This window comes from Muscardinus avellanarius (assembly GCF_963383645.1).
Source record: "Muscardinus avellanarius genome assembly, chromosome: 5".
NCBI classification, from domain to species: Eukaryota; Metazoa; Chordata; class Mammalia; order Rodentia; family Gliridae; genus Muscardinus; species Muscardinus avellanarius.
The window spans coordinates 110858722-110879502 of NC_137790.1; the positions used below are offsets into that span (position 1 = coordinate 110858722).

Below are 20781 nucleotides of genomic sequence, written 5' to 3' on the forward strand. Positions count from 1 at the left end.
AATATTTATTCATGTTCTCTGTAGGATATGCAGAATTGATGATAATATCTGGTTCTTCATAAAGATATATAATGTTAATATTGTATAATTAAACAATATATGTGACAGTTTTTACATACTTGAATTTAATACACAATTATCATAGTGTTTTTATTTCTCCTATAATGTTTTACTTTTGAATTGGTAAATGAGCAAGCATTCTGGCTTGTGCCTGTAAATCTATTTACTAAAAAGTTTGAAGTGATAGGATTGTGAATTTGAAGCCAGCCTGGGCAACTTAGAGGTGTACAGTCTCAAAAACCCAAACCAAACCAAACAAAATAAAAACCCAATTTATCCAATATTACTTCTATATAATGTAGGGTAGTTCAATTATTTGCTTATCATATCATTAGATATTACATGTATAAATGAGATGAGTATTTCAATTTAGGTAGAGACCAAGAGAGCAACTAAGCTGCCAAGTGACACTCAGAAATATTTAGAATCAAAGAATAAATTTGAAAATTACGATGCTCCACTTTGTAGCATTCCCTCTGACTTCTAGAACACTGAAGTTGTGTTTTTAACTCACCTACTTCCCATATTTACAACACCCTCTATGAATCACATTGCTGTATTTTCTCTTAACATTAATGCACATTCATGTTTATTACAGCCCAATTCAGTTTCCAAACTGTGAATTCAAAAAATACATAAAGAAAGAAAATTCAGCAATTTAACAAATGAATAAATAAAGAAAATTTGGTATCTACACAAAAATGTTGTTTTACTCAGACATAAAGAACAGAATTATGTCATCTACAGGAAAATTAATGGAACTAGAGGCTATTTTTAAGTGAGATCATCCAGTCACAAAAAGTCAAAGTCTATATGATTTCTCTCATATATAGAAGATAGACCATGGAAAAAAAAGGGAATTCAGATGAATGAGAAGAAAACAGTAAAATAGCATAGAGGTTGGGGAAGGAAGGAGAGGAGGGGATAAAGAGAACAAATGAAGGAAAAGTTCAAATGATGTAATGATCGTACAGTGGTGCCACTGTCGATCCCACTAATGTGTAAGGGAAGAGAGGAAGGGAGCATGTTTGTATCACATTGAGACTCACAATAATCTATCACAGAAATGCACCAATAAAAGTATAAAAATCTGAAATATTACCTATTTTTTCTTGTATGTAGTCTCCGTTCACCTACACTATAAACGCTATAAAAGAAGGCATTTAACTTTTCAGTTGAATCCACAAAACCTGGAGGATATCCTGCTGCCTCATAATGAGCTTTCTATTTTCTGTAAATATTTATTGAGAGGACAAATTAATGTGTGAATGAGTATAGGCTAATCATTTACTTTGACATTTTAGAATGGCTTATTCTTATAACCATACCATGAGTCTGTTCTTAAAAAATTGTTATAAAATACAGCCCTAATGAGCAAGAGAAACCATTGTAAATGTGTATTGGAAATCATATTGTCAATATAGAATTGTTCCTTGGTCCATACATTCTCAGGGGTATTATTTTGTGTGTGTGTGTGTGTGTGGTACTGGGGATGGAACCCAAGGGCTTTCTACCTCCGGGCTATACTCCCAGACCTATTTTATATTTTATTTGGAAACAGGGTCTCACTAAGTTGCTGAGAGCCTCACTAAGTAGCTGAGGCTGGCTTTGAACCTGTGAGATCCCCCTGTCTCAGCCTCTCAAGGGCGGGGATTACAAGCATGCACCAGCACGCCCGGCCAGGGGTACTATTTTATGGTGATATGTAACTAAGGAAAATATTTTCATGTATTGTTATTATTTTTATTTAAAGAGATTCAACTAAGCATTTTAAAAATTATTTATGTCTTTATTATTTTGTGAGATGTAGGTTTTTTTAAAAATTTTTATTGGTGCACTGTATTCATACATCATAGTGGGATACAAAAATCTTTTGTAGACATACATGCACACATCGCCCAGTCAGCCCCCACCCGATCCCCACCCCATTCCCTCCCTATCCCTCCTTCCCATGCTTGGCTTAGTGGTTGACATCTAGCATTATAGCAATTTATCCAAAATTAAAAATGATAATCTCACATAACAGTTTCATTTGTCTGATACCAAGCTTTTGATAACTTAAAGATAACATTTTAATATTTCTTTTTGCTTTCTTTCTTACCAGAGAATATTTTTTTCTTTTTTTAGGTGAAACTATAATATATTTATATATTTATTTTTCAGAAAAAATCTATCCTAATATGTAATATGGACTCTAGATACCCAAAACGATCTCGAAAAAGAACAAAGCTAGAAGATATATATTTTCTAATTTCAAACCGTATAAAGCTACAATAATTGAAACAGTGTAGTACTGTTCTAAAGGCAGATATATAAACCATTGGAGTTAAATAAAAGCCTAGAGACACATTCTTCCATATATTGTCAAGTTATTTTTGACAAGGTTTCCACGAACATTTGGTGGAGGAAATAATAATCTTTTAACTAAATATTGTTGAAAAATAATAATTACATGAAAAATAATAAAATTGGACCCTTACCTAACACCATATACAAATATTAACTCAAAATAGATAAAAGACCTAAATATAAATCTTAATACTATAAACTTTTAGAAGAAAATCTGGGTCATAAAACCTCACAACATTGAAATTGGCAGTGATTTCTTGGATATGATTTCAATGGCACAGGCAACAAAAGGGTATACAAACTCCCTAAAAAATAAAATATTGTATATCCAAAGACAATGTAAACAGAGTTAAAAGTTACTTATAGAATGGGATAAAATATTTCCAAATGCTATATCTGAAGGTATATTAACATTCCAACTAGACATCCTAAAAATTAACAACAATAAAGGCAAACAATACAATTTAGAGATAGGTAAAAGACTAACATAAATAATGAATCTCCACAGATAACTAATCTTATTTGTCTGTTGGATGGAAAATCTTGTTTCTCTGGTTCTGGTGTGTGTTACCTATTTCTTCTTTGTAGCTAATCTCTTTGAGTATTTTCTCTAGTGCTGGTTTTGAAGACATAAATTCCTTCGGTTTCTGTTTGTCATGGAAGCTTCTTATTTCTCCATCTAATTTGATAGAAAGTTTTGCTGGGTAGGAAATTTTTGGCTGGAAGTTGTTTTCTTTCAGAGTTTGGAATATGTTACTCCAAGACCTTCTGGCTCTCATGACTTGGTTTGGGAAATCTGGAGTGATTCTAATTGGTTTGCCTCTGAATGTCACTTGGCCCTTTGTTTTTGTTGCCTTTAAAATTCTCTGCTTGGCTTCCACATTAGTCATTTTGACAATTATGTGGCGTGGGGATCCTCTTCTCCGATCCTGTCTAAAGGGAGTTCTATAAGTTTCCTGGACCTGTGTATCGACCTCTTGCTCTTTGTTTGGAAAATTTTCTGCTACTACTTCCTTGAAGATATTGTTGATCCGTTTGGTTTCACCTTCCTTTCCCTCCTCTATTCCAATTATTCTTAGGTTAGCTATCTTAAAATGGGCCCATATTTCTTCAATGTCAGATTCCTGCTGTCGAATTTTTTTTCTAAATTAGAAACTATGCATTCATTTTTGAAGTGCTCATCTTCTAAGAGCGAGATTCTATTCTCCATGTGGTCTAATCGGTTGTTTGAACTTTGAATTGAGGTCTTTACTTCATTAATTGCATCCTTTATCTCTTTTTGGCTTTCTCTGAATTATTTTCGAAACACTTCTATTATTTCTAAAGTTATTTTCCTGATTTGATCTTCTAGAAATCTCTGAATTTCTGTTTTATCAGATTCTGATGTTGTGGGATTGTGGGCATTCATTGCTTCATTGTTATTCCTCTTTCCCATGATTTCGGGAGTTTGTGCCTTCTCGGGGTTCTTCCCTTGGGTCACTACGACTTCACTTAAGGTGCTCTGGATCTCAAGTCTGTGGTTTGTCAGTCACCACTACTCCTTTACTGAGTTGTATCGCAGAGTCTCAGACCCAGGGAGTCAATAGAGGCTGCTTTAGACTATGGGGGGGTGCCAGGTTGGGCGTTCTCCTATGGTGTGATATCTCTGGTAATTTTTTTTTTATGGTACTGGGGTTCCTGGAAACCCTTCTACCTCCAGGCTACACTCCCAGAACTATTTTATATTTTTATTTGGAAACAGGGTCTCTTAAATCAGCGAGGCTGGCTTCTAACCAGAGCGATCATGTCTCCACCTCCCAAGCACGGTGATTACAAGCATGTGCCACCACGCCCGGCAAGATTACTTTTTTCTTTTTGGTGGTACTGGGGTTCCTGGAAGCCCTCTACCTCCGGGCTACATTCCCAGACCTATTTTATACTTTTGGGTGAAGGGGGCAAATGGTCTCTTAAACCAGCGAGACTGGCTTTGAACTTGCGTGATCCTCCTGTCTCTGTCTCCCAAGCGTGGGAATTACAAGTGTGTGCTTCCATGCCTGGCACGATTACCTTTTTATATGAGTTGAAATGCTATACTGTTTCAATTTTACAATCATAGCCTTCAAAATAATCATTTATTCATTAGTATTTTCTAAATATATAAACTCTTTCTGCATTCATCTAAAACATTCATATTAAAAATTACTAATATAGATACTAATTCGTGAATAGCAGTGTCCTTATATTCATGTAGAACTACAAAACATTTTTAAATGAAAATATTCATAGGAAATTTCATGATTATACATTTATTTTTAATTATACATCTACCTAATTTTATTTAATAGCCGTAGGAATCCCCTTGGGCTTATAATTGCATTGGAGGAAGATGGTACAGCAAAAGGCGACTTTTTCTGGGATGATGGAGAAACTAAAAGTAAGTTTCAAAGTCTATTAGTTTATTGTTTAAAAGTCCTTGACAACTGTATATATTTTCATATATTGCATTAATATTATTAAATTAAAATCGCTAATCCATTTCCAGATGTGCAAATTGCATATTGTTGTAATACTTAAGAAACAAAATTGTTTTGCAATAAACAAAAAAGAAAACTAATTAAAGCTTTAATTAATATCAAATTATTTGAGGTAAGGATATTTTAGAGTTTTTGCCATTATTCGGTGTCTTTGATTTTATTACTTGAGCACAAAATTTTAAAAGTACCCACAAAAATCTGTGGTATATTATGTTAACATACAATTAAACTATAGTAAGTGTAAAATGTTTTTAGATTCAATTAATCAGTTTCTTTCAATCTAAATTGCCTCTAGATAAATTCTTTTCTACAAAATGCTGAAAAATACTGAAAAATTAAAAAAATATGTGAAATAAAATTATGGTATGCTATCTCTTCCTAAGAGAAATTTATTATTAATTATTTGGTAGGTAGAGAATAAGATAAAAATATACTTCAAAATATTAAAATTATGCCGGGCATGGTGGTGCATGCTTGTAATCCCACACTTGGGAGGCAGAGACAGGAAAATTGCGCAGGTTTGAAGCCAGCTTCGCTGGTTTAAGAGACCTGTTTTCAAATAAAAATATAAAATAGGTCTGGGAGTGTAGCCTGGAGGTAGAAGGGTTCCATCCCCTGTACCATCAAAATAAATAAATAAATAAATAAATAAATAAATAAATAAATAATTATGTGTTTTATTATAGTTTTTGTTTTCTCTGAATTTTCAGAAATCTTTAAGCACTACTTGAAATATTAAACTAGATACAAGCAGTTACCAATACTTTTACTTAGAGGGAGTATAAAAATCAGGGATATTTTGTTTATAAACAATTAAGAAATTACTATAAGAGAAAAATTGATTAGGAATCTTTGTTAATAAGTAGTATTTCATTTTTATAATAACCCTTAAGTGTTGTATTACTGCAAAAAGAGCAGAAAATTTCATTACATTTTGAAATGATAATTTGAAATGATAATATTTTTTTTCTTTTTCAGATACCATAGAAAATGGCAATTATATATTTTACACATTTTCAGTTTCCAATGTAAGTATTGTCCTTGGACACACTTTATATATTGTTATTGTCTAGATTATTTTTCATCATAGCTTATTTTAGGATATTTTATTTAAATGAAATATGTTGAAAATCATTGTTAAATTCAAATAAAATTCAAATGGATACATTTCATGATTTCATATAAATTTTTAACTTAAAATTTTATATTTATGTAACAGAAAATAGATTTTTATACTAAAATTGAGTCACTGAGGTCTTTGGGCTTCTTAAAATATTATGTCTGGTTTTAAGCAACATGCCATTGAAAAATGATTTTGACATATTTGAAAATGTTTTAATGGGTCAGACACAATACAATTGATGTGAATTTGAGGTAAGGATGAAAAATCTATACACAGGATAAATTTTAACTAATAGGAGTGATTTTATAGCAGTTGAATATTTTAAAATATTCTTTTTGCCCTAGCTAACCTATTTATCATCGATTTTAGGAATATGTACAAAGATTCCCAAACTTATTGGTTTATAGGCCTCCTTTTCAGAAAAGAAATATTATTAAGTGCATCCTCTGGGTAATTCTATCACTCCCCTATTTGTATTCAGTGCCCCTCCCCTGCGAATTGCACAGGAAGCTACCATTGCCACCCTAAATTTTTCCAGCATTTCCCCCACCTCAGGGGTGGCACTATCAATTTTGAGACTCTATGGTAGAATAAAGAGGGGTTTGTATAAGTGCATTATATTTAGATTATTTCTGAAAATAAAGCGTTATGGCATATATACAACAAAATATTAAGGGATATTTGCATGGGAAGGGCTGCTGGAATGGAGAGGTAGATATTGTAATTTTTATTTTATATTCTTTTGTTATTTCAAATGGTTAGTATCTGATAACTGTATTCATTTTAAATTCATTTTCTTTCCCAGAACAATTTAGAAATTACATGTACACATTCATCATATCAGGAAGGAACCGCCTTAGCATTTGAAACTATAAAAGTCCTTGGGTTGACAGACACTGTGACAGAAGTTACAGTAGCAGAGAATAATGGGCAGACAAGTTCCCATTACAATTTTACTTATGATGCTTCCAACCAGGTAAATATAGTGTGTTAAAATACTTTAGCTGTCACATAGTATCATATTTATTATTCTATAACAATCAAACACTTGGCCTTTACATTTATTTTTCTTCATTAAATGTCCATCCATCCTTTTGTTCTTCCTTTTTTACCCCTCCCCCCCTCTCCTCTCTCTCTCCCTCCCTCCTTCCCTACCTTCCTCCCTTCCTCCTCCCTCTTCTAATACTACTTTCTCTTCAATTTGGCCCTCACACATTGTAAGTAATGGGTACAAATAGATTCAGAAATTATATATATATATATTATACAAATATATATTCATATATGAATATATATTCACTGATTCTAGGAGTATCCAAAGAAATTGATCAATATTTTACTTTCTGTGAATTCCTTGAGCAATAAACATTTATTATATAGATTATATCTCTCAGGTACTGGGTTATATCCTTTAGTTTCATATTGCACAAATTTTATATAACATCCCCTTTTATTAAGTGTTATTATCCTCATTTCCCAAATGATACTGAAAAAAATATAGAATATACAATATCCCTGAAAACTCATGACCATTAAATGGTAAAACTAAAATACGAACTTATGTCTACATTTAAAGATAATATGCTTCATCTTTCTCTATAGCTTCCCAATTTGAAGATTCTAAATATTTCATGACATTTTTTTCTCTTTTCTGAGAAGTATGATAGTAAAATTATATGTGATTTGGCTTGAAGATTGGTTATGGTTGTCCATTTTGTTAAATATTAAATATTTATAAATTGTTTATGAGCAAATTAAAGAAACGGTATTTAAATTTTTTTTTGTCTTCAAAGATTCTCCTAATTACAGATCTTCAGTTTAACCTTGGAAGAAGCTTTCGTGTTCAATGGAATCAAGTTTTCCCAGAATCTGAGAAATTTAATTGTTATCCAGATGCAGATGAGGCAACAGAAGCAAAGTGTGTTCAGCGTGGTTGTATATGGGAAAGTGTAAGAAGCATTTTAATTATGATTCATGTTAAGGTCTACACATAAGAATTTCAGTGTGAACTTTATATATTATAATTTTAAATCTGCATTATATAAATTTAATACATATAAAAGTTATGTAAAATTTGAAATTAGCACCTCTGATAGACAATTCATCTTCATATTAATTTTTCAAAGACAATAGTTCAGAAAATGCAATTTTCAGTGATTATTTAAATTACTTTTCAGGCTCTTTAGAGAGTATGATTTTACTTAATGGAATGGTACCCTACTTTTGCACTTCATTAGATGTTGGCTATGGGTGATTAGCTCAATTGTGCAAAATATTTTGCCCGTAACAATCATTCTAAAGCATTGTCTCAAGTTACTGAAATATTTAAAGTTCAGCAATGGGCTAGTTCTCTTCTCCTAAGAGGCATAGTTTCTAGCGAGTTGCACTGGTCATTCTTTCATCAGAATATGATCACTGTGGATGGCAGGCATTTTTACCAACCTCCCAAGAAAGAGGTATGAAAAATAAGCCCTCTCAGACACGTTTTCAAATTCTGGCGTTTTGACTAGATCATTATACTTGATGATTTAGGTATATCCATGTTTCCTGTTTTTCTTTGGACCATACTATTTTCATTTAACAAGTATTTATTGGGAAAAATAAATCAAAATTTATTAAAATTAAAAATTTTAGCCAGGCATGGTGGCGCATGCTTGTAATACCCGCGCTTAGGAGACGGAGACAGGAGAATCGCTCAGGTTTGAAGCCAGCCTCGCTGGCTTAAGAGACCCTGTTTCCAAATAAAATATAAAATAGGTTGTGGAGTGTAGCCCGGAAGTAGAAGGGTTTCATCCCCAGTACCACCAAAATTTTTTTTTAATTTTATAATTTTTTATATTTTGTGAATATTTTATATAACATTTATTTATTCATTGTGTGTGTGTGGTACTGGGGTTCCTGGAAGCCCTTCTACCTCTGGCCTACACTCCCAGACCAAATACACACACACACACACACACACACACACACACACACACACACACACATATATATTTTTTAATTATATAATTAAATTTAAATTATATAATATATTTAAATTAAATATATTAAATTTTAATTTAATATAAAATTAAATAATTAAATAATATAAATAATTTAATATAAAATTAAATAATTAAATTGAAATTATATAATATATTAAATATATAATATATTAAAATATAATGTAATATAATTTAAACATAATATAATTAAATATAATATAAATATAATTTAAATATATATATATAATATACAATATACAATATCCCTGAAAATAATATATAATATAATATAAATATAATATAAATATAATTTAAATATAATATAATTTAAATATAATATAATATATATTTTATATAATATAAAATATAATATATTAAATATCTAATATATTTAATTATATATATATATATAATTTTTTAAAAAAATTTGAAAACAGGGTCTCCTAAACCAGCGAGCCTGGCTATGGACTTGCGTTTGATCCTCCTGTCTCTGCCTTTCAAGCACTGGGATTACAAGTGTGCGCCACCACACCGACTTTATATAACATTTATAATCTGGTGTTTCAGATTGCTTAATGGATATTTTGTGCCAGAAATCAACATATGATTAAGTTTAATTATTCCTTTTAAAAAGTTCTATTAAGATAAGGAAGTTTTCCTAAGTTAGCTAGGCTGAATTTGAGCTTTCCATCCTCCTCTCTTAGCCAATGGATTAGCTGGAATTACAGGTGTGCACCACCATGGCCAAGTATTTATTAGGAAAGAAATACTTGTAAGACGTATGTTCTATACACCTATGTTCTCAGCCCTATTTTTTAGTCTTTTATTTTTTGAAACTGGGTCTCAATGAGCTGCAAAGGGCCACACTAAGTAGCTGAGGCTGCCTGCAAACCCCTGTCTTCCAGTCTCTGCCTCTCGAATGCTGGTATTACAAGCATGTGCCATCATGCCTGACTTACGCATTTTTTTTTGTTTGTTTGTTTGTTTTTTGGTGGTACTGGAAGTGGAACCCAGAGGCTTTCTACCTCCGGGATATACTCCCAGACCTATTTTATACTTTATTTGGAAACAGGGTCTCACTAAGTTGCTAAGAGCCTCACTAAGTAGCTGAGGCTGGCTTCGAACCTGTGCCATCCTCCTGTCTCAGCTTCCCAAGTGCGGGGATTACAAGCATGCGCCACCACGCCCGGCCTGACTTACACATTTAAAAAAATATATTGGTGCATTGTGGTCATACATCTTAGTGGGGTATAAGATGGTAGAGGCATACTTACTTATATTACTTATTTAGCCTTTCCCCAATTCCCACCCCATTCCCTCTATTCCCTCCTTCTCATGTTTGGCTTAGTGATAGATTTTGGTAAGTTTATGAATGTACATCATGTACATTAAGGAATTTTTCTCTTATCCCCCTCCCATCACCCTCAGGTCACCTTATTTGCTCTTCTATGGTTTTTCTTCGTTTAGAGTTCCTTTCATGACCCTTTTCCTCCCTAGCTTCTGCATATTAGGAAAAGCATCTGCTTTTTTGCTTCTTGTGACTGAAAAATCTCACTTAGCATAATGCTTTCCAGTTCCATCCATTTCCCTGCAAAGGACATAATTTTGTTCTTTTTTTTAAAATTCCATAGTGCACATATCCCATAGCTTTGTAATCCGTTCATCTGTTGATGGACATCTTGGCTTGTTCCATAGTTTGGCAATTGTGAATTGTGCAGCTATGAACACAGATATGCATGCATTAGTTCAGTAGTTTAGTTTCCATTCTTTGTGGTAGCTACCCAGAAGGGGTATTGCTGATCAAATAGTACATTTGTTCCTATTCTTTTGAGAATCCTCCATATTGTTTTCCAAAGTGATTGCACTAATTTGCAATCCCACCAACAATGTATTAGAGTTCCCACTTTTCCACTTCCTCACCAGAATTTATTTTTGTTTGTGTTTTTAATGATTGTCCTTCTAGTTGGAGTTAGGTAAAATCTCGGGGTAGTTTTTATTTGCTTCTCTCTGATTGCTAATGATGTTGAGCACCTTTTCATCCCTCTTGGGCCATTTGAATTTCTTCTTTTGGGAAGTGTTTAGTTCACTTGCCTATTTTTTTTTACTGGGTTATTTGTTTTCTTAGCTATGAGTTTTGTTGAGTTCTCTGTATATTCTAGATATTAGTCCTCTATCAGAAGAGTATTTGGAAAAATTTTCTCCTATTCTGTTGTCTTTCTCTTGAGGTTCTTGATATTTCCTTTGCTTCCACTTTCAGACAATAAACACGCATTGTATTTTTAGGTTTCTTTGGCATCCAGAGCACCTGAGTGTTACTTCCCTAGACAATCCGATTCTTATTTAGTCACATCGACTTGGTACTCATCAACCGGTGTCACAGCTGACCTCCAGTTGAATACTGCCAAGGCGAGGATAAGTCTGCCATCTGAACCCATTTCAAATCTCCGTGTGGAGGTGAAATACCACAAGAATGAAATGTTGCAGTTTAAGGTATGTTGACTATAAAAACCATTACGACATAAGACACATCATTTGAGATAAGAAATTTTAAAATAGACTGGGTATTTGGATTTTGTATGTAATTTTATGGGTTATTAATTGACTTACTGATATTTGATTCTATAAAAATAAATCTTCAAATTATACTACAAAGCCATAGTAATAAAAACAACATGGTATTGTAACAAAAACAGACACATACACCAATGGAGCAGAATAGAAGACTCAGAAGCAAATCTACACACTTATATCTAATTAATTTTTGACAAAGGGGTCAAAATATACACTGGAATAGAGACTGTTCAACAAATGGTGTTGGAAAAACTGGTTAACCATACATAGAAAAATAGAAATAAACCCCAGTCTCTCACCCTGCACAAGAGTCAATTTAAGATGGATCAAAGGTTTAGAAATCAGATTAGAGACTGTGCAGTGCCTTGAAGAGGGCATAGGTCCAACACTTCAGCACATAGGCACAGGTAAAAGACCCCAAAGGCATAAGAAGTTAAAAGGAGACTCAAACAAAAATATATAAAATTTAACTACATACTTATCTTGTATCTGGCTAGTCAAAGTATCATTTTAGGTTTTACTTATTTTTGTTATATAGAAAGCAAATCATGAAATGCTTTTTAAAAGGTACAAAAATAAAGTACTTTAATTGGATTACATTATATCTGTGCATATTGTATGTTATATACATATATATGAGACATGGATTTAGAATTAGTTATTTTATACAAAATCCTAATTAATATTGGGAGATTATTTATTAAAGATATTTATATCCTGTGTCAGCAATAAGAATAAAGTATAGATCTTTTTACTATTTCTCTGCAATAGATTTATGATGCCCAAAATAAGAGATATGAAGTTCCAGTACCACTAAACATTCCAACCACTCCAATAAGTACTTATGAAAACAGACTTTATGATGTGGAAATCAAGGAAAATCCTTTTGGCATCCAGATTCGACGGAGAAGCACTGGAAGAGTTATGTAAGGATTTAATTATTTGATACAACGAATATTTTAATTTTAGCTTCAGAAGTGAAAACTGTGATGATTATTTTCAAAGCCTCAACTGGGCTAGAATAATATCCTGCTAAAAGCTTTAGCTATATTATAGAACTTTGACAATGTATACATTTCAATATTAAATAATTAGTATAACCACAGAACTATTGTAAAGGACTGGTCTAAAATGTTATTTATACATAGATGTGATTAATTCTACTGATATATATATGATAATTTTCTAATCAAGTTGGAAACCAAAATAAACACATTTCTTGAAAAGTATTATGTGCCAGGCGTTCTGAAGCATGCTTGTAATGTTAGCATTCAGGAGACAGAGACCTGAGGATCGTGGTTTGCAGACAACCTCAGCTACTTAGCTAGGCCCTTCCCAATTCAGTGAGGTCCTGTTTCAAAAAATATAAAGACTAAAAATAGGACCAGAGGTGTAGCTCGGAGGTAGAATTCCCCTGGGTTCCATCCCCAGTACTGCCAAAAAAAAAAAAAAAAAAAAAAAAGAAAGAAAAATAGGATTATTGTTGGAAGTAATTGAAAATTATAAATGAGTTATATAAATATTCTATTAGAGCTGATGAAATTGTTTTGAGGGCTAGATTCTGATGTAGTTAATACTTCCTTTTTCAAATACTAATGAATAAATGAGATTAAAACATATGTGCATTTTTATATTATACTGAATGTATTTTAAATTATTATCTTTTTTTTTTTTGCAGTACTGGGTATTGAATCCAGGTTAATTCTACCTCTGAGTTACACCCTCAGTCCTATTTTTTTATATTTATTTTGAAACAGAGTCTCACTAAATTGCAGAGGGCCCAAGTACCTGAGGCTGGTTGCAACCTGAAACCCTACTCTCTCTCCACCTCACAAGTACTGGTATTATAAGCAAGCATCACCATGCCTGGTTTATTAACTTTATTATAGCCAAACCACTATGATATCTTAAATATATTTTATATATTTTAAGTTCACCAGGTAATGTTTTCAGGCATCATACAGATGGATACTACTACTACTGCTATAATAATGATGATGATGATATATGTAATAAATAATAACTTTATAGACAGGCATGGTGCCTCACTCTTGTAATTCCAGCATTTAGGAGGCTGAGACATAAGGACCGAGGTTTGTGGACAGCCTCAGCTACTACTTAATGAGGTCCTTTGCAACGTAGTGAGACCCTGTTTCAAAATAAAGAATAAAAATAGGGCTCGCAATGTAGCTCAGAATTGAATGACCCTGGGTTCCATAACCACTATGAAAAAAAATAACCTTATGACAAAATTTTTGTTCAAAAGGATGAAAAGCTAATTAATTTTTAAAGAAAAACATGGTAAAGGGTGTTATTTATTGTTATTTGAGCAGCATTATTCTTTATTAAGTAGTTTCACAAAACAATTAATATTAAAATATTGAATTTGTCCCAGACCATTTATAAGAGCTATGTTTTCTCTTTGTAACAATTATGTGTTCTTTTACTTCTCTTTTATCTTATTCTTGAAAATAACTTGAAAATGATTCATTCCTTGTAACATATTTCTTCATAAATACCAATTTTATAATAAGTACAAAATAAGAAAACAATTGAGATTAGTAATTGAGGAGAACTTAGAATTAAAGTATTGTGTGCTAGCAGTTTATGGTAATAATAATTCATTTTTGTTCCATATGTATAAAAATTATATAGTGATTATTTTAAGACAGAAGAAAACAACATACTATACAGATCATAGAATACTTAGTCACTTCTAACTTCACATTGCATTTAATCTTAAAACAATACTTATCTAAAAATAAATATGTGTAATTATATTATTCATATTATGTTTAACATGTGGAGATGCACTTTCCATATAGTCCTTAACTTATCCTGAAAAAAATATATCAGTGTAATTATCCATATCCATTTCACAACGGAGTACAATCAGGTATATAGGGAAAATAGTTCTTTTCAGATCACCACAAAAAGATTCACTAAGGAGAGAATTATACTAATTTGCATTTGTTTTTTTTTTCCAAGAATATGACTATTTTCTTTTGTTTTCAGTTGGGATTCTCGTCTCCCTGGATTTGCCTTTAATGACCAGTTCATTCAAATATCTACTCGTCTGCCATCGGAATATGTATATGGCTTTGGGGAAGTGGAACATACGGCATTTAAGCGGGATCTGAACTGGAATACTTGGGGAATGTTCACAAGAGACCAACCCCCTGGTGTAGGTACCAAAATGTGACTACCTCACGAGGAAATGAGAGCATAATTAGCACCTTCTTTTTATTTTTTATATTTTTATTGGTGCATTGTATTCACACAGCTTAATGGGATGCAAGACGGTGGAGACATACATGCACACATCACCCAATTAGCCTTTTCCCAGTTCCCAGCCCACTCCCTGTCTCTTCCCTCTTTCTCCTGTTTGCCTTAGCAATTGACATCCATATGTCTGTTAAAGTGCATCATGTGCATTAGAGAATTCCCCCCCATGGATGAGCACCTTCTTTGTAGCCTTGTAAATAAGGATTAAAAAACATCATGAAAAAGGGCCTAAATATTTCCAGAGCTGCTATAATGATTTTCTGGGGTAAAAAAATCATCATAATTTATATAGATGAAGGTAGAGGCTATATAACATTTGCCTCATTAAAAAGATTGCAATTCAATTCCTTAACTCAAATGCATAGAAAGAATATGCTGAGCTATGGGCCAAGAGTAAATACTGTAATTCCAATACTTGGGAGGCTGAGACAGGAGGATTGCAGGTTGGAGCCCAACCTCAGCAATTAACAAGACGCTCAGCAGCTTAGTGAGATTCTGTTTGAAAATAAAAAGGGCTGGGGGGTTTAGTTCACAGGTAGAATGCTACGGGGTTCAATACACAGTACCAAACATAAATAAAAAGAGCAGCTGATTCGATATTCCTACAAATAACTCTCTAGACCTCTCCTTTTATTTCTCCCTTAATTCTTCAACTATTGCTAACTCACAGCTTCAGTTGTGCAAACTCCAGATTTAAACAAAACATTTTTATATACTTATGATACTTTCCCAAGCGTTAGTCTGACTAACAGAACACAATTCAAGAAACATAGAGTGTATAATGCTCTTTAAAACAAATCATATTAATTTACAATGGTTTCAAAAATATCACAAATTGCATATTACTAAAAACAAAATTATTTTCATTTTTATATGTAATGTGTACTTTAAAATATATTCAATATAGACTATAAATGTATATATAATTGTTCAAACTTTTATTTTATTAATAGTTCAAACTGCTTTTACCTCGATTATGATAGTACAAATGAAAACATGCTTTTACCTAGATGTACTTGAAAGCCTGTTTTTACCAAAATTAACTTAAGTACTCTTCAAATATAATATATATTTTAGCTGGGTGTGGTGGCGCACGCTTGTAATCCCCGCGCTTGGGAGGCAGAGACAGGAGGATTGCGCAGGTTCGAAGCCAGCCATGCGCGCTGGCTTAGGAGACCCTGTTTCCAAATAAAAATGTAAAAAATAGGTCTGGGAGTGTAGCCCGGTGGTAGAAGGGCTTCCAGGAACCCCAGTACCACCAAAAAAAAAAATAATAATATATATTTTAATTATTATGACATTGATTCTTGATATATAAATTTACTTCATATTCCAATAACTTACTGATATTCAAGGATAGCACAATTAATTAAATGTTTTATAAATGTAAAAATTCAGGTTTTTTTACTCTTTTTTTCTAGACAATTCAATTAATTTTTCTTTTGTGTGTGTATGTGGTATTAGGGATGGAACCCAGGGGCATTCTACTTCCAAGCTACATCCCCAGCCTTATTTTTTATTCTTTATTTTGAAATAAGGTCTGATTAAGTTGTGAAGAGCCTCACAAGTTGCTGAGGCTGGTGTGAACCTGTGATCCTCCTATCTCAGCCTCCCAATTACAAGGATTATAAGTGTGTGCCACCACACCCATTTAAATACTTTTAATAATCTCTAAGACATTTTATTATGGAAAAAGAATTGCTAATTAATAAATAAAGTAAAACATATAACTTATGGAAAGAAACCCAGTTACTCTAATGTGAGTGATACTCTAGCAGTTAACATGGTAGCATTTATGTGTGTTACACGTTAATATAGTTGTTTGCATGCTCTAAAGCAATAGTTGTTCAAAACAATAGGGAAAAGTACTTTCTAAAGAGCATGCACTTATTTTAATTCAAATATTTTGTGTGTGTGTACAGGCTCAGTCTCATAGTGAATTTAAAAATAGCATTAGTTAGATCCAGGCATGATGCTGAATGCTTGTCACCCCAGTACTCGGAAAGCTGAGACAGGAGGAACACAGGCTCGTTGCCAGCCTCAGTATCTTGAAAGGCCCTCTGCAAATTAGTATGATCCTATTTCAGAAGAACAATATAGCTGAGCATGTAGCTCAAAGGTAGGGATTCAATTTCTGATACCACACACACACACACAAATGAAAATAGTGTTAATTAAATTCACAATGTTAATACTCATTTTGCTTATTTATTTATTTATTTATTTATTTATTTTTACTTCAGTATAAACTTAATTCCTATGGATTCCATCCCTATTATATGGCTTTGGAAGAAGAAGGCAATGCTCATGGAGTTCTCTTACTCAACAGCAATGCAATGGGTAAAATAATTGTTTGTCGACTGTTTCATGAAATATTAATGTAAATTTATATATATATATATATATACTTTATACATAGATTAAATTGGGATCTTATTTTGAATTTTCAGATGTAACATTCCAGCCAACTCCTGCTTTAACTTACCGCACAGTTGGAGGAATATTGGATTTTTATATGTTTTTGGGTCCAACTCCAGAAATTGCAACAAGGCAATACCATGAAGTATGATTATATATTTATTTTAGAAACAATATTTTTATATTGCAAAGTAATTCTGTAAGTTAATACCTAACACCATCTGTTTTAAAGGTAATTGGTCAACCAGTCATGCCACCATATTGGGCTTTAGGATTCCAGTTATGCCGTTATGGATACAGGAATACTTCACAGATTGAAGAACTATATGAGGAAATGGTGTCAGCTGGGATCCCCTATGTATGTATATCAATTTTCCAGACAGTATTAAATGTGAAATCTCTAAAAGAAAAACAAGATTATTAAACATCCATATACTAAGAAATATTTAAGCATTTGGTAATAATTCTTAGTTTTCAGCAGCTCCTTATAGATTAGATATGATATTTTTACACCTTTATGAGATTAAAAGGGAGAAGGTATACTACCATTTTATCTTTCTTTCCCCTCAGTTCTATGATCCTTATTTGTACTAGACAAGTCTTCATAAACTGGCTTTCCTTTCATAAACTTTGGGTTGCATTAGGTAGTCATATACATTGTGTGTGTTCTCTGTATGTTAGAGTGAGTTCCTGTATATTATTTTTGGATATGATAATTTACAAAGAAAACATTGGTTGATTTTAGTTTTCATTTAATATAATGTTATTGTATCATTGTTTTCCTATTTTCTTTGGGAATTACATAAGAAAATATGCTGTTTTAGAATTTCTACTTTGAAATAATAATTGTCAAGTGAACTTTATATAGAATAAATATATAGAGTTGTCCTTAGAATACATCTTTAAATCTCACTCTTACTCTTTAGCACTGTATTACTTCCTTAATTCTCTTTTGAGGAATGGAAGTTTCCAAATTGCTATTACTCTCAAAATTATGATGGACTGTGATACACTCACTTCTGTATGCTTCTTACTCCTGCTGCCACCGTTCTATATTTCAGGATGTTCAATACACAGACATCAATTACATGGAAAGGCAACTAGACTTTACAATTGGTGAAAACTTCCGTGAACTTCCTCAGTTTGTTGACAGAATTAGAGGAGAAGGGATGAAATACATTATTATCCTGGTCAGTACTTACTTTTATCTGAATCTTATTGTTTTGGTATTAACAAGTTTCCTTAAATGCCGATAGGAAAGATGCTTCATAATAAGAAATATTTGATTTTGGACTCTACCCCAAAGTCTAAAGCTTTCTTCCTTTAACCTTTCATTTCACCAATGTAAACTGGCAATAGCTACCATGCACTTATAACTTACATCATGAAATATGAACATGTATGTTCTTAGAGAAAGAAGTCCAAACCTGGAGGTCAAAAGCAAACTGTTTTCTAGTTTTCATCCAAGCCACAAACTTGTCTCAATATATAGAAGCTTTCACACAGTGATGCTATACTTTCTGTTCCTATACAATTTTAAAGAAATTCTCTGGGACTGCCTCTGATGCTTTTCACATTTAAAATTTTGCCTACAGGTTAGTAATTCAATGGAGAAGAATATTTTTATCAATTTATTGGAACAGACAAGGCATTCATAAATCTTTCCAGAGAAAGAAAAATAAAAGAAACCTTAATAAGCTTCTTAACATCATGGCTAATCCTTTTTTAAAAGTTCTTAGAACCATATATCTTGTGGTGTTTGAGAGGCTAACACTGGAAGATCATTGGTTCAAGACTAGCCTCAGCAACTAAGGAGTGAGACCCTATTTCCAAAACTAATAAAATAAAAAAGGACTGAGATTTAGTTTGGAGGTAGAATGCCTGTGAGTTCAGTCCCTAACAGCAAAATATAATAGAGAAGTTCTTAGAACTTTTTCTATGGAATTTAAAAGACAATCTAGCTTTAGCAATGTTTTTTTTTACCCTTTTTCCTTGAGAGAGTCCAGTCTTTTGATAATGTAATAATGAGAAATTATAATGTTTTACAATGACTATCCAAGTAGGTATACTTTTATTTCATATGTAACTTGTTTATGTTTTATTTTAATTTTAGGATCCAGCTATTTCAGGAAATGAAACACAGCCTTACCCTGCATTTACAAGAGGAATAGAGAATGATGTCTTTGTCAAATGGCCTAACACAGATGATATTTGCTGGGCAAAGGTAATAAATATATCAAAATAGAATAACTGTCAAAATGCTATTTCATTGAAAGTTTACATTTAATTAAGATATTAAACCATATTTAGGAAAGATGAAAATTGTAATAATTTAATAACCAAAAAAGCAATATGTACTCTTTGATTCAAAAAAAGTCATAAAATAAGTCATAAAAGCAAATATTTATTTTATCTGTTAATTGTATTATATTTTATGTATTTCATGTTTTATTATAAATCCATTATTAGTAGAATGGCTAGTCATTAGTCTATGCTACAAGAACCATTTATGTGTTTGTACTCTTTTTAAAAACCTCTCATTAATAAAAAAAAATGACCTATACTTATGTTACTAATTTGAGTAAAGAATGTTACTAAACTGGGCATGGTGGTGCATGCTTGTAATCCATCCCAGCATTTGAGAGGCTGAGACAGGAGGATCCGGGTTCATGGACAACTGCAGCTACTTAGTGAGGCTTTTTGCAACTCAGTGAGACCCTGTTTCAAAATAAAAAATAAAAAAGTAGGGCTGGGGTGTAGCTCGGAGATAGAATGCACCTACATTCCATTCCCAGTACCACACAAAAAAGAATGTTACTAAATTATGTATATATAATATTCAGTTCTGAATGCTTATATTGCTAATTTGAGCAAAATGTCACTGAATTTTATATAAATAATACTCATATAAGTATATGAATATATTATAAAACATTTTGATTTGTTTTTCTTGTAAAATAATAAAAAATGACAAAAATATCTAGAATGAAAAGAAAACCTACAAAATGTCATGAAGAAAAAAAATAATGCAAACTGAAGTCTATTTTGAATCTTGTATCAAAATTAAGACTTTAATGCCGGGCGTGATGGAGCACGCTTGTAATCCCCGCGCTTGGGAGGCTGAGACAGGAGGGTCGCACAGGTTCAAAGCCAGCCTCAGCTACTTAGTGAGGCTCTCAGCAACTTAGTGAGACCCTGTTTCCAAATAAAATATAAAATAGGTCTGGGAGTATAGCCCGGAGGTAGAAAGCCCCTGGGTTCCACCCCCAGTACCACCAAAAAAAAAAAAGACTTTAGAAATAAAATAGTGAGATTCAAACTTATACATTATTAGTACATCAGTGTTCAACTCATGGCTTGGATAATTGTATTATAGTTATATAATATTAATGAGTGTACAATGTTTGAAGAGATACAAACTTTAGATATAAGTTTTTCAGGTTTTATTTAAATTTTAAAACATTGCAGAATAAAATGC

General features: G+C 32.3%; 1 protein-coding gene across 1 annotated transcript in view; it reads left to right on the top strand.

Moving 5' to 3' along the window:
• The window catches only part of SI (sucrase-isomaltase), a gene marked incomplete at both ends in the record, with an annotated part of 83884 nt that overhangs the window by 36189 nt on the left and 26914 nt on the right, over window positions 1–20781 (top strand). The window contains 12 exons of the mRNA XM_080696582.1: window positions 4734–4822; window positions 5901–5950; window positions 6851–7021; window positions 7839–7994; window positions 11313–11519; window positions 12372–12526; window positions 14616–14784; window positions 17129–17225; window positions 17336–17448; window positions 17536–17661; window positions 18365–18493; window positions 19417–19527. Of these exons, the coding sequence (XP_080552708.1) occupies window positions 4734–4822; window positions 5901–5950; window positions 6851–7021; window positions 7839–7994; window positions 11313–11519; window positions 12372–12526; window positions 14616–14784; window positions 17129–17225; window positions 17336–17448; window positions 17536–17661; window positions 18365–18493; window positions 19417–19527 (1573 nt within the window). The remainder of the gene's footprint in view (window positions 1–4733; window positions 4823–5900; window positions 5951–6850; window positions 7022–7838; window positions 7995–11312; window positions 11520–12371; window positions 12527–14615; window positions 14785–17128; window positions 17226–17335; window positions 17449–17535; window positions 17662–18364; window positions 18494–19416; window positions 19528–20781) is intronic.